Source organism: Corapipo altera, unplaced genomic scaffold, assembly GCF_003945725.1.
Source record: "Corapipo altera isolate COAL_440 unplaced genomic scaffold, ASM394572v1 63, whole genome shotgun sequence".
Taxonomy (NCBI): Eukaryota; Metazoa; Chordata; class Aves; order Passeriformes; family Pipridae; genus Corapipo; species Corapipo altera.
In genome coordinates this window covers 4,834,163-4,847,623 of record NW_020884928.1, presented here as the reverse complement: position 1 = coordinate 4,847,623, position 13,461 = coordinate 4,834,163, and the positions used below count along the sequence as shown (strand labels likewise).

The 13,461-nt window shown below is 36.5% G+C and overlaps 1 protein-coding gene across 1 annotated transcript in view; it reads right to left on the bottom strand.

The window, feature by feature from the left end:
- The window catches only part of ITGA8 (integrin subunit alpha 8), a 110,101-nt gene that overhangs the window by 25,745 nt on the left and 70,895 nt on the right, over nucleotides 1-13,461 (bottom strand). Inside the window, 4 exon segments of the mRNA XM_027658795.1 lie at nucleotides 2,140-2,265; nucleotides 7,178-7,336; nucleotides 9,136-9,231; nucleotides 9,233-9,242. Of these exon segments, the coding sequence (XP_027514596.1) occupies nucleotides 2,140-2,265; nucleotides 7,178-7,336; nucleotides 9,136-9,231; nucleotides 9,233-9,242 (391 nt within the window).

Below are 13,461 nucleotides of genomic sequence, written 5' to 3'. Positions count from 1 at the left end.
TGTAAAATCTGGAACTTGCAGCTATAAACCTTTTTTTTTAAATGAATAATTTAAAGTATTGGTTTATTTGGCCTTAAATATCCTCCAACCAGATTTATTTATGTTGCAGGATGAAGAAGAGCTGTTTTCATTAATATAGTGGCCAAAATCACATACTAACAAAATAAATCATTAGTATGCAAAAAGTCTACTTTTGGCTGACATTTTAAGACCTGAACACATATTTCTGTTTTTTTAAATAATGCATTTAGCCTGTAGTGATTTTCAGAACAATGCAACATTAGAACTAATAGAAGAGAAACCAAATGTTTAATAAACAGTATGAATAGAATAAGAGGTTCTCGGAACATTTTGTCTCTCTGTGAAAATGCTTTGATGAAAATAACAGAACTACTTCTAAAGAAAAATACAAATTTTAACAAATAATTATCTTTGGCCAATCGGTCTCTTCTGAGAGCAGAATTCATTTTTCATGTATACTTCTAAGGTGCCAAATAAAAAAAATTTTTTGCATCTGTAGCATGTAATGTTGAAGGCACACAGAATTGGGACACCTTCTAATTGAACTAATGACATTGCTGTTCTATGCTCATCTGAAAAAGTCCTGTTATATATCCAGTGGTAAGCACGATACCCAATCCTATCCTAATTTGTGCTGATCAAAAACATATTGTAGTAGAAGACTGCTCATCAAAGTGCCAATTTCACATTATTAAGTTCTCAGCTAAATATATTTGATCTGTCTACATCAAGCAGCTGAAAATTCTCTGCTTCATGTTTTAAGTTGCAGGCACAGCGCATACTTCAGAACTTTGTTAACCACTTCCAGTTCCTTCAGTAATTTTTATGTTTGCAGCCTATGGGCCTAATCACTATGAAAGATAACGGATAATTAAGGTATTACTGACGAATAGATTATGTGTTCTGGGATATTGACTGGCAAGTCTTCGAGAGCCCAGGTATTTTTCCTTCAGCCCTAATGGAATCAGATTCTTTCCAGGGTATTGGGTTGATGAAAGAATGACACAGGAATCAAGAGTTATTATTGTTTAAAATGAGTTCATCTGTGATTTTGTTCTTAACAACATTATGGTATTCATTACTTTCAGATTCTATCTTCTTCCTGTTACAAAAATTGCCAAATTAACTTTCAGAAGCACTCTAATTATTCTATTACTCCAGTAGATTTAGGTCTGTGAGGTTCTTTTCTTCCTACCAAAATTCTAGTCATGTCAAGGAATTCAAACATGAGCTTGCAGTAAACAGCTTAATAAGAGACTGGAAAACATGAAAGAAACTCTGCCTGAGGTTCATAAAAATAGATGGAAAGCACCGGCTGCGTGAATCCTTCGACTGACCTCAAGGTCACCAAGTTTGAATGCTGCCTCTAGGCAAGGGGAGCTGATACCTACAATGCTGAAGTATGCTTAGGATGGGACTTTGAATACAGAAATGGAAAAAAACAACTTCTCAAAATACAGCCAAGTCTAAATACTCAGGTACCAGACTGACTAATTAAAGCTATTTACCTGGGAGAGAAATCATTCCTCTTGCTCCAGCATTGTCTGGATTTTTAAAAATGCAGTGACCTGTCCCATTTGCCTTGCTTGTGGTACTGTAAAGGGAGAGAGTCTCACATTCCCGTGTGTATGTAAGTCCTTACTGGGGGCAACAAATACACTGCAAACTATTTTTCTGTCAGAACTGTTATTCTACATGAAAATGTCAAAGTGTGAGCTACTCCTTAAGAAAGAGCCAGAATGCTAGGAGTCAAGTTAAGAAGAAGAGACCTACTTTTCAGAAGTAAGAACTTGAAATTTATTTTGTGGATGAGAGCCTCATTCTCTAAATCAGTGATTAAATTCCCTGTGATAAGTGTGCATGACCACAGAGGTTTGTCTGCAAACAGCCCGGAGTCAAACAGCCAGGAATTTGGCATGCATGATCTCTAACGTAAAAACCTGTCAAACAAATTCTCTAACCTGGGGAATGGTGATATGTAATAAACAGCATTTAAAATTGAGGGGTTAAAATTGCTTAGAAAAATATTTAAAATTTGTAAATAAATTACAGTCAAATCAAGAGCCACCTTGATACACTGCATGCACAGTCTCAGTTTATAGTTTTTAGACAGCTCACCAATATTTTTGCAGAGTTTTTCCTGTGAGGTTCTGCCACTGCAACATCCCTTTTCCTGATGTAATGAGAAATTGTGGAATTATACAAAAAAGTAGCAAGTTCAGGAGTGTCTTGTGGAATAGTAAACTGCAAAGAGAAAAAATGTGAATAATAATGACATGCTTAGGAATGATTCTGACAGATTTGTTCCCTCTCAGAGGTCTTGAATTTTGGATTAACACTGTTTTTTCAATTTAACAGCACAACCATGAGAATATACTATCTTCAACTAGGAGCACAATGAGTAATAGCATAGCAAGATATTGCTCATTTATAGGAATCAGAGTAGATAATATGTTTTCCACTTTTTACTGATGTCAATTTCATTGTTTTACTTAATTTTATTAGACTCTTGGGGCCAGATTCTGATATATATGACAGGATAAATTCCAAGTTGTCACACAGAAATCTGATCATTAGTTCAGATCACAATCTGCCTATTGAGATATAATGATTTTACCAGTTTTAGAAAGTAGAGAAAAAAAAGGAAATCTGACTTCAAACAACACAATTTTTGATCATTATTTGTTACAGATTTCTTCAGGTTTATATTTACAGATTTTTATTCTCCAATTAAAATCTAATTTTTTTGTTGTTGGCAATTTGTCTTTAATTTCTACACAGAGCATTTATGGCTTCTTTCATGAAGCCTCAAAGAACTCCTGGGAAACAGACAGAAAGATAAATTTTAATTCATGATAATCTAATCAGGTAAAATCAGAATAAGATAGGTGTGGAACTTTGCAGTAAGATTTCAATAGGAACTCACCTAAACATAGCCAAGACTATTTCTTAAGCATCTCAGATTATCAAGAGTTACATCAGATCCTTCTTATCAGTTCCTTTAACCTTGGAACACAAAATATCTTAAACAAACTCCTAAAGAAAATGTTTGTAATTGTAATAAATGTTGTAGCACTAAAGGGAAGAGAACAGCTGTAAACACACAAAATCTTCCACACATTAATGCTGTGTAGCACTAGATTTGGAAAATTTGTACCCTTTGACAGTCTAAGATCTTCAGTCAAAAGCATTCTAAAAAGTGAAAGATACTGTAATTCATTCACAGATGAAAACCCATTAACAAAAGCAAGAATCCTCTTTTTTCTGTTGTTTAATGAGGTTAACATTGTCTATTTGCAATAAGGGAACACTTAAGTAGTTAGTATATCTCTCCTTTCCAATGTGGTAACATGGGAATTCTCCTTCCAGAATTCTTTCACCAGCATATATGGGCTTCTTTAATGATGAAAAATTAAAAAAAACCACAATATAATGATACGCCCATGTAGAAGCCAGCAATATATGATCAGAACTGATGTATATGTAGATCCATTTGAACACAAGATGATTTTCATATTTACTTTTTTTTCACATATCCTACAGTGTTATCATCTTCAGTAATGAATTATTATAGCAAAGGTTTGAAAACAGCTCTCTATGGTTAAGAGAAAACATACCTGTCCCCTGAAACAATTTAAAATTAGAATTTCTACAGCGGCCTAGATGTTCAGTTTAAAGATATTATTTTATCCTTCTTGAGCCAATAGCATGGAATTGTACAACTCTGTAGATATTTTACATGCCACATACTTAGCACACTATATCTTAAATGGACTATCGCTCCCTTCCTTTAACTACAACAGACTGCCTCAGTTTCCCCACCATGGAAAACTGTACTGCTTTCTTCTCCTGAGCCTTATGACTTTGAGCAGGTTTACAGACCTCCCCAGTTTTTCACTTTTCATTTCAAAACACTGTTTAGTTTTTCTCTTTTTCTAGCCAGGCAATACCCTCTGCTGCAATGTGTAACTCCATCAGAAATGTTCTAGAAGAGGACTTTAAGTAAAAGCGACTGTACAAGAGGTGTCAGTGACCACTGAAGAGCAATGCACTGGATGGTATTATTTTGTTCCAAGACCAAGACTTACACACTATAATAACAGTTTTGCAGCGTGAGGAGACAGTGGCTCTGGGAGAGGTTAGCTCCTTCCAGTCATGCTGGTGGATATACCTTGCCCATGTGGTGGATTTTAGCTGCTATTTCACTGCTTCCCTGACAGGTGCCTCACTCATGGTACTTCAGTTCTCAGCTATTGAGAATGTGCCATGTGTGTCACCTTGTATGGTCTACCATGGAAGCTGGAAGCCTATACTTGTGGTATTAATAGGTATAGGTTTCATAAAATTGCTTTTTGCCATCAGTCTGGGACTAAAAAACCAACTCATCAGGAATACTGACTCAGGCCACCTAGCTGAGCCCTCTTCTCATCTCAGCTGCCTTTAGGAAAAGTAAGAACAGGGCATACATACACAATACTCTCCTAATAACTTTCGGCTCCCAAATGTTTTCTGCTTGGGGACTTATTAGTATGAAGTTTTCATTCATTTACTAATCTTCACTGGACTTCTCTTTTGTGAATTTGTTCAGTTTCCTCTTAAAATCATGTAAACTTTTAACCATGACTACTTCCCTTTGTCCACAAGTTCCAGACACTTAAGACCTGTCATCATGAACCACCACTTCCTTTTGCTTGTTTTGAATCTGGCTCTCCAGGCTTCATTAAGTATTCCAGTTCCTGTGCAGGAATAGGCAGAGGACAGTAAAGCCACAGCCACGCTCTTCCCACCACTACTCATTTTGTGGATCATATTTGTGCATAGTCACCTCCTTTCTAGATTGATGCATCCTACTGTACTGAGTTCTTCTGCAATGGAATTCATTCTGTATCTTTGATAAGTACTTTTGCTCCTCTTTACACCTTTTTCAGGATTCATAATTTTATTATCCTTTCAAATCCCTCGCTGCCTTCAGAGAAAGCTAAGCTACAGAAAGGGAAAAGTCCCCAGAAAAGAGTCTTCCCATGTGTGCACAGGTTTGATTCATTTTTGCGGATGAAACAAAAAAGCACGAAGGAAACTTTTTTACAAGATAAGAAATTCAGCAATGGGGAGGAATACACTTCTTTGACTGAAACTGAACAGTCTAAGTAATTTCAAAGGGGAAATGACCGAGTGCCCTAAGAGAGCTGGGTTCAGAAATCCAAGAGAAACCAGGCAAATAACATTCTCGGCCTTATTTGGAAATTTGAGCCAAGCATCTTGCTGTTTATACAAAACCTGAAGGAAGCTATCTCTGCATCCTCTTTCCATATGAAGTAATAGATAAGCATTACATATTTAAAACCTGATTGGTGTATTCATGTTGTTCAGTGCTTTGAAAAACTGAAGTAACAGAAGGATATTTAAATTCTTGAAATAATGATCGTGAATCTAAAGCCATATTTCTGCTAAAACAGATGGACCATTATTAAAGGAAAATTTCTCACAAGCTTCACAAGAATTTAATCTTGTTTATGTAACATATGCAATCATTATCAAGTAGGAGAAGCAAGAGCAAACTAAAAAACAAACAAAAAACCAACCAACCAAAACAAAACAAAAAACCCCACCAAAAAAACATTGCCTGAAAATGTCCTTAAGAACTGTGGCAGTATTCTACTCAGTTTTTTAATTCAAAACTAAAACAGAACACAGTGGCTAGGGAGGGAGGATGCTGAACTTCTTTACTCCTTTTCTTGTGCTTGCAACCTGACCTGAGCAGTGAGATTGAGATTGAGATACGCTTGCAAGTAAAAATGCAGCACCTCAGCTTCTTCCTTCTTGTTGCTTTTGAAAAACATGTGGAAATGAGGTGGAAAAGATAAATAAAAAAAATTTCTGTTTCCAAACTTCTTGTGCTTTGGGTATAAAAGGCAAACATTTCCTGTCCTCTGTTTCCTATCACTCATATCTCCTCTAGAGAGCTAAATAAAATGGTGGAATCCTAATCCCTCTCTGGTTTCCTGGGTGAAACACAAAAAGTTAGCCATAATGTATTTGGTATACATAATTTTTTTTTATTCTTTTAAGTATGTATTGTTGTTCTCTCTCCTTAAACTAAAGATTTGACTTGTAGCTGCTGTGGTTATGAGCAATCCCCATTACTAGAAAGATGTCTCCACTTTCGTTCATTATACTGAACTCAAACCCTCCTGGTATGCAAAAGATGTAAAGCACTTTTAGCACTTGGAATGCAGGTCTCCCTGCAAGATGTTTAATAGGCTACTGGTTAAACTTGAAAAGTGTTATTTACTTCAGAAATGTCTGGCATCAGTTATGCTTAATAAATTGGATACCTTGTTTTTGATGGAATAATATGTAGAGCTGTGTTTTGCTTAATCTTCTGACTTTGAGCCAAACCAAGCTCTTTTGGGGGGATCTGCCATCACAAACATAAATCATAAAACAGGAAATTGTCCAAACAGCCAGGGATCAGGTTAGAAAACTAAAGCCCTGACAGAATTAAATCTGGCAAGGGACATCAAGGGCAATAAGAAAACCTTCTATGTGTACATCGGTGAGCAAAGGAAGATAGGGAAAAATTTAAGCCCGTTTCAGAAAGAAACATGAGACCTGGTTACCCAGGATGGGGAGGAGGCTTAGGAGATCAACGCCTTTCAGTCCCAGTTTTCACCGGCAAGTGCTCCAGCCATGCTGCCCAAGTCACAGAAGGGAAAGGCAGGGACTGGGAGAATAAGAACTGCCTGTTGTAGGAGAAGGTCAGGTTCGAGAACATCTAAGAAGCCTGAAAGTGCAGAAGTCCATGAGACCTGATGAGACACATCCACAGATCCTGAGGGAATTGGCAGATTCATTAGCTGAGCAATTATACACATTTAAGAAGTTGTGGCAGTCTGGTGATGTTCTCACTGACTGGAAAAGGGGAAACATAACCCCCTTTTATAATAAGGGAAAAAAGGAAACCAAACATGTACCATGCAACACAACTGTCACACTAGAAACATTATAGACTCATCTATATCTTTCTTCTTACCCAGGAAAACGATCTTAGGGTCTCTGTTAAAAATTCCCCCAAAGCTCCATCCCACTGTGAAGTGTAGGCAAAAAAAAAAAAAATCAAGCATATTACAGACAGAGATAGAAATAAAATACTTACCTTTATTTGCATTGTATTAATGGGAGAGCTTGTTTGACAGTGCAATGGTCCATGTGTCTGAACATGAAGAATATAAAGAAGAAATTCTTCTCGGCTGGACACAGGCCAACCAACATGGAGAACTGTATTGTTGATGGCACTTGGTCCTATATTGTGCAGCTGTCAAAGAAATATCATCAGTACTTTCCAAGGCAGTAAATAACAACAAAAGACACAGCAACAACCACTTAGGTATTTTCAAATTCTTAGTGTCCACAGCCTTGGAGTATTTTGGAAAGAATGTATAGATTATTAACATTGCTTTATTGATGGAGAATCTATGGTAGGTAGGAGATGAGGACCTCTGCACATTAGTCATAAAGCCAGTGGCAAATCTGGGAGAACAGCGTTTTCTGTCAGTCTGTATTCAAGAAATCCGACCCCTTTCTCATTTTTTCCTACATATGAAGAGTTGAAATTACCTAAAAAAAAAACCAACACAAAACACACTAGCAAAAAACCACTAAAGAACTATGAACAATGAACCATAACAGATGATACTCGAAAATAGTAGCCAAAACTTCAGAATACAAAAGAATCATATTTCAGGGTACAGGAATAGAAGGTATAGCTGAACTTTGGCTTCTCTGGTTAAGAACTCTATTTTCAATACTTGCCAATTCAGATTTCCTCAAAAGAAGAAAAGGAACCAGTTTTCCTAAGGTAACATCCCAGAACATTATTATTTCTTGGAAAAAGAGTAAAGATAGAAATAATAAAATTTTAAAAATCTGGGCTATTAAAATAGTTTCCTTATACCAGTTTACAATTTGAAAATATCTGATGACCACAGGAAGTCTGGATATGTTTTATAACTGGGCACGAAAATCTAAAGAAGCTGAACACCATGGAGATTTATGCAAAGTTTCTAGAGATGTGACAACCTCCTTCTTTTAAATGTGTAGAATTTTTGTGACTCATGAACTTTATCTAGACCTATATAAAACGCACTTTCAATTTTACATCTTCTGGGAGGGTGTTTGGCCTTTTTAATGCTTTGCTGATATAAACCATGAAAATGGTTTCCTTAATAAGTGTAATTAATCACTGTAACTATTTTAATAAATTTGAAGTCACATATATAGTTTCACAAACAATCCGAATGCTTGAGACAGGAAGATTTCTTAGGGATTCTTCAGTTTAGAGAAATGTGTTAAGATGAGGAATTCACAAATGATAACTTGTATTTTACAGTCTGATTCATTACAGTTTAGTATGTCATGCAAACTGTAATCTTACATTGCTGATTAAGCTCTGTTGCTTATGTTTTCTTGAGGGCTAGTTTGTTAATTATAACCATATGTGAAGCACTCTGTTTTACCCTCTAGAATAAAGGTCATCTATTAGATTCTAAGGATGGCCTGTATTCCATGTGGTTTACTCAATGCCCTTTTTCTATGCTGAACTCTTTTAATTGACAAATCATCCATAGGAAAAGACTAACAACAATAAAAGGTAGAAACATGTGTTCTTCAAATATTAAGGGTTATTTTCAGCAGATCATTTTCTGAGCAATGAGGTAACAAGTTACATGTATGTCCACAATTTTTTCTCAGTTAGCTAAATGTCAAAGGAAGAATTTTTTCCTGTGCACAGCACTCACAGCTTCTAATGAGAAGGTATTTGACATCGATTAGAATGAACTTTTAAGCACTGTTTTTAATTCTTGTCTAACACCCAAAATGTTTATAAATCCTTTAAATATCAAAGACAGACTCCTAACATAAACCAACATCTCCTCCACTCACATGAACAGATAATGGGGTTGTGAATTCCCAGATTAAATTTAGGTCATGTGCTAAAGTCAGAATATTTACACTTGTGGCTTTATCTAGCTGCAGATAAAGAAATTAAACCAAATTCATCAGGATTCCAATGGGGGCAGTGTGGGGTCCTGTGGTAACATATATAATTTTTACCTCATAGATGTGTTCTACTAAAGGACCAACTTCTTCTTCTTTTGTAGGTTCATCTTTGGGTTCCCAGTTGTGAAGTGGCAAAATAATTGTTGGGGGGGTGAGACACTCTGTAATATACAAAAGAGGTTAAAAGAGTAATTGTTACCTGTGACTGACAGCATCACTTTTAGAAAAAAAACTAAGACCAAAACCGAGCTCTCAAGGGCTTGTTATTTGGGCACAATAATTCGAATTAGGTGAGGTGAACACTACATTGCTTTCATAAAGTACTATCCAGTCCTTACAGATCACTGGGGGTGTGCATTTATTTCCATACTTCCTCTGATGGATGGTCCTTTCCAGACAAGAGAGTAACTCTGTTGGGAGAGAGGACACCAGTCTCTTGGGCATTTACATCATTCTCACTGATATTCAGATATCTGAATACATTATCTAAAAAACTGGAGTAATGATACATAAATAAATGTATTTTCCCATTCCCATTTAAAGCCTGTAGCTGTTTAAAGCTATGCATCTTTCTTCCCTGCATAACGTTTTTAGTATTTAACTGTTCTGATTATAAATTTCTATAACCTCCGTTCTTATTCCTTTAAAAAACCTTGCAAAGTAGTCTATCTCATCTTACAGGTGGGAAACTGACATACTGTGACTTCCATGAAGTCATATTGGAAACTGGTGTATTGAGAAACTGAACTCAGAACTAGAGCCTGAAATAATGCTCCAGGCTTTCCAACTGCTTTGCAAAGGAAGAGACAGCTAAGGCATTCCCTGAAATACTGTTGCAACTTGCAACACGTGAATAAAACATAAATAAAGAAAACAGTGATTTAATATTTGATATCTTTCTTTCGATCTGCTATTTTATCTTTCCTTTCCTTCTCTATCCAATTGCAAGAAAGTAGTCATCTGTTAACATTTCTATTTGAATCACAAACATTTTACTTCCAATAAAAATTGGAAGTTCCTTGTACAGATCCCATTCAGATGCCAACTTAACCTCACTCAGGTGTTCAGAAGTTGGGGTATCAGAACCCAAGAATTTCTTTCAGCATGGTAGGTGAGTTCTGGCACAGACATCTGTCATCTGCTAGTACTGCAAGTAGATCTTGGTACTAAAGAGAGTTCTTTGCAAGGGTGAACTCTCACTCAGTTTTGTTGGTTTACAGAGTCATAGAATCATAGAATCATAGAACCAGCTGGGTTGGAAAAGACCTCAAAGATCATCAAGTCCAACCCTTGATCCAACACTGCTCTGGTTATTAGACCACAGCACTAAGTGCCACATCCAGTCTCATCTTAAAAACCTCCAGGGACGGAGAATCCACCACCTCCCTGGGCAGCCCATTCCAATGCCTGATTAGCCTCTCTGTAAAGAATTTCTTCTTAATATCTAACCTAAACCTCCCCTGGTACAGCTTAAGCCAATGCCCTCTTGTCTTACTGATAGCTGTCTGGGAAAAGAGACCAACCCCCACCTGGCTACAACCTCCTTTCAGGTAGTTGTAGAGAGTGATGAGGTCTCCCCTGAGCCTCATCTTTTCCAGGCTTTAGCTTAAAAGCCATAAAATTTCAATGCTTGTTTTGCCAAAGCAGGAAGTTTGCTGACAAAAAACTGTTAAAAAAAAAAATCACGAAGGACTTTTTTAATAATATAACATTTGAATAAAATGATGGACTTCTAGGCACTGATGTTAATCACTTTGCACTGCTGCAGATTGCTCCTTGAAGAAGAGAATATTGGATGGTTCTGTTGCAAATGCTGACAAAACATTTTAGGAGGAAACAAACTGATCTTGCTTACAGTTCTTACGTCACATACAAGGAATGAAGTGTCTGAAAGAAAGTTTCCTACAGCATACAGTTTCTCAAAGCACGAAGGAATCCCAGAGAATAATTGAATATCATCCAGTTAAAGTACAACTCTTTGTGAAATTTAGGGTATCCTAAGTAGTTCCTCAGAGTTATTTTAACAGATTTCAGAGTTATTTTGAGGACTTCTGCTATTGACATAAAAGTAGAAACACCAGGTCAAATGAAAATGAAATCCTTTCTTTTGACTATTTTATTTTGCATTTAACTGAGAATATTTTTAACATTTGAATGATTTGTTAGGCAAGGATTTTTCCTAGACTTTTATGTGACAATTAGCAGTCAAACAAGAGCACTGAAAAATAAGATAAACAAAGTATGGTCTACAGAAAAGGCTTATGTGGGATATACAATAAGAATTCTGCCAGCTGCAAATCCTCCTAATCCAAATGACTTCCTTCCTGAATTCCTCATTCCTCTGGTGCTTTTTTCAGCAGTGGCAGATAACAATTACAATACTAAAACTCTAACATTTTTATAGAAAAAAAAGATAAGCAAAATAATCAAATCTCACTTATCAAAGCAACTGCTCATTGAACTACCTAAGGAGTTCTCTTAATTTTCTTTAAAAGACGATACTGGAGATTTCTTCCTTTTTCAGAGAGGAAGTATTTGCATGGTTCCACTGCACAGGTATACATGCATGTATGCATATTCAAAATCTCCTAACTGCTTACTTTTCCTCAGTAAAATGTACAGCATATCCAGTTCCGCTTCATGGAACTTTGTGCAGAGCAGCAGAGAAACCAATGCAAGATATTTTCCTGTCCAAATGTGGATATAGTCTGTTTTATTTTTATCTAGGAAATAGTGAGCAATTCCCTTGGAACTGCATGCTTTAGCATCTCTGAGTAATTAGCAAAATCTGTGAACAAAGCACTTTGTATGTGCATGCTATAACTAAGAAAATGAAAAGACTTAAGAGGAAAGAAACTTGAAGTCATTCAATTAAGTAATTCCTCTGTATTTAATGACCTGTTTCTTAGCATTACAGGCAGCAATTCAAGATTCTTTTTCCACTTGTTGCCAAGCTCTTAAAAAGTGAGGATGTTTTGGTCATTTTCGGTCTATCTATTTACCTGTTACAGAACTTTTCATTAAAAGGAACACACTATGGTACAGAGAGAACATGTCGGAGACAAAAAGTTTCCAAAAAGTTCGCAAAGAAAAAATGGTTTGCAAAATTCTTCTGTGAAAGTGACAAGAAACCTCACTAAAAAACCAGAATCCACAGCACTGGAAGCAGCCCTTACTGAGAAGTCCTGTGTGTGTAACCACAATTCTTCCGCTGATACACTGAGACTCCAGCCAGCCTGTAACCTGGGTGTTCACCCATGGCAACATCTGAGCTGCTGGCTCCCAACATTTTCTCAGACATCTGTAGCCCATTAAATAACACCTTTGATTTTTATTTCCTCAGCCTCTACTTCTATTTCTGTGTTACTCTCATTTTGTATTTTTCACCTCTCTTCCAATCCAGCTCATTTCCCTAGGTCACTACTAAATACAGAAAATGAAATAATATTCTCACTTCTGTTCTTATTAAACATATTGTCTTTCAACTGTTCCTTTTCAGAAGTTCAACCATTAACATATATCCACACAGTCTTTGAGTGCTAGTCCTTCTTTTTTCCACCTAACTCTAGTTTTAGGATTAGTCTTCTTTACCTGGAATACACTTACAAAATACTTCTAAAATATCACTGATTCAGCTTGAATATTAGAGAAGAAAACATAGCCTCTGTGATCTGCAAAATTATTTGACTTATTGCTGGCACTATGTAGTTATATTGTCTTAAAAGAGATAACAATAAGTAGTTTTCATAAATACATACGTTTTTATTTGTTTGCACCTAAGGTAGCCCCTTGAGGTGCATTGTATAAGAGACATCTAGCCCTCTTGCATCAGCCAAGCCCCATGGCCTGACTATGGAAATGAAGCTGGCCATCAAGTTCCTATTTTCTCCTTGCAGAGCTGATAATGGTTAAGGTCTTGAGCTGTACTTTGGAAGAGGAGATGCAGGAGATCTAATATCTCAGCCAAAAAGCATTTGGGGCAATTATGTGCTTTAAAAGAGTATCTTGCCAAATTCCTCTAGCATGCCAGGATAGAAATCTAATTCCAAGATTTTACAGGGTAGTCTGATATTCTTACAGAATTATCTAATTTAGGTTGAAAAAAATCTTGAAGATCGTCAGGTCCAACCATAAAATTAGTATTATCATGTCCACCACTAAATCATGTCCCTCAGTGCAACGTCTACACAGCTTTTCAATACCTCTAGGGATGGTGATTGAACCACTTCCCTTGGCAGCCTCTTCCAATGCTCGACAACCCTTTCTGTGAACAAAATTTTCTTAATATCCAACCTAAACCTCCGCTGGTGCAACCTGAGGCTGTTTCATCTCATCTGATCTCTTGTTACTTGGGAGAGGAGACTGACCCCCACCTGGCCA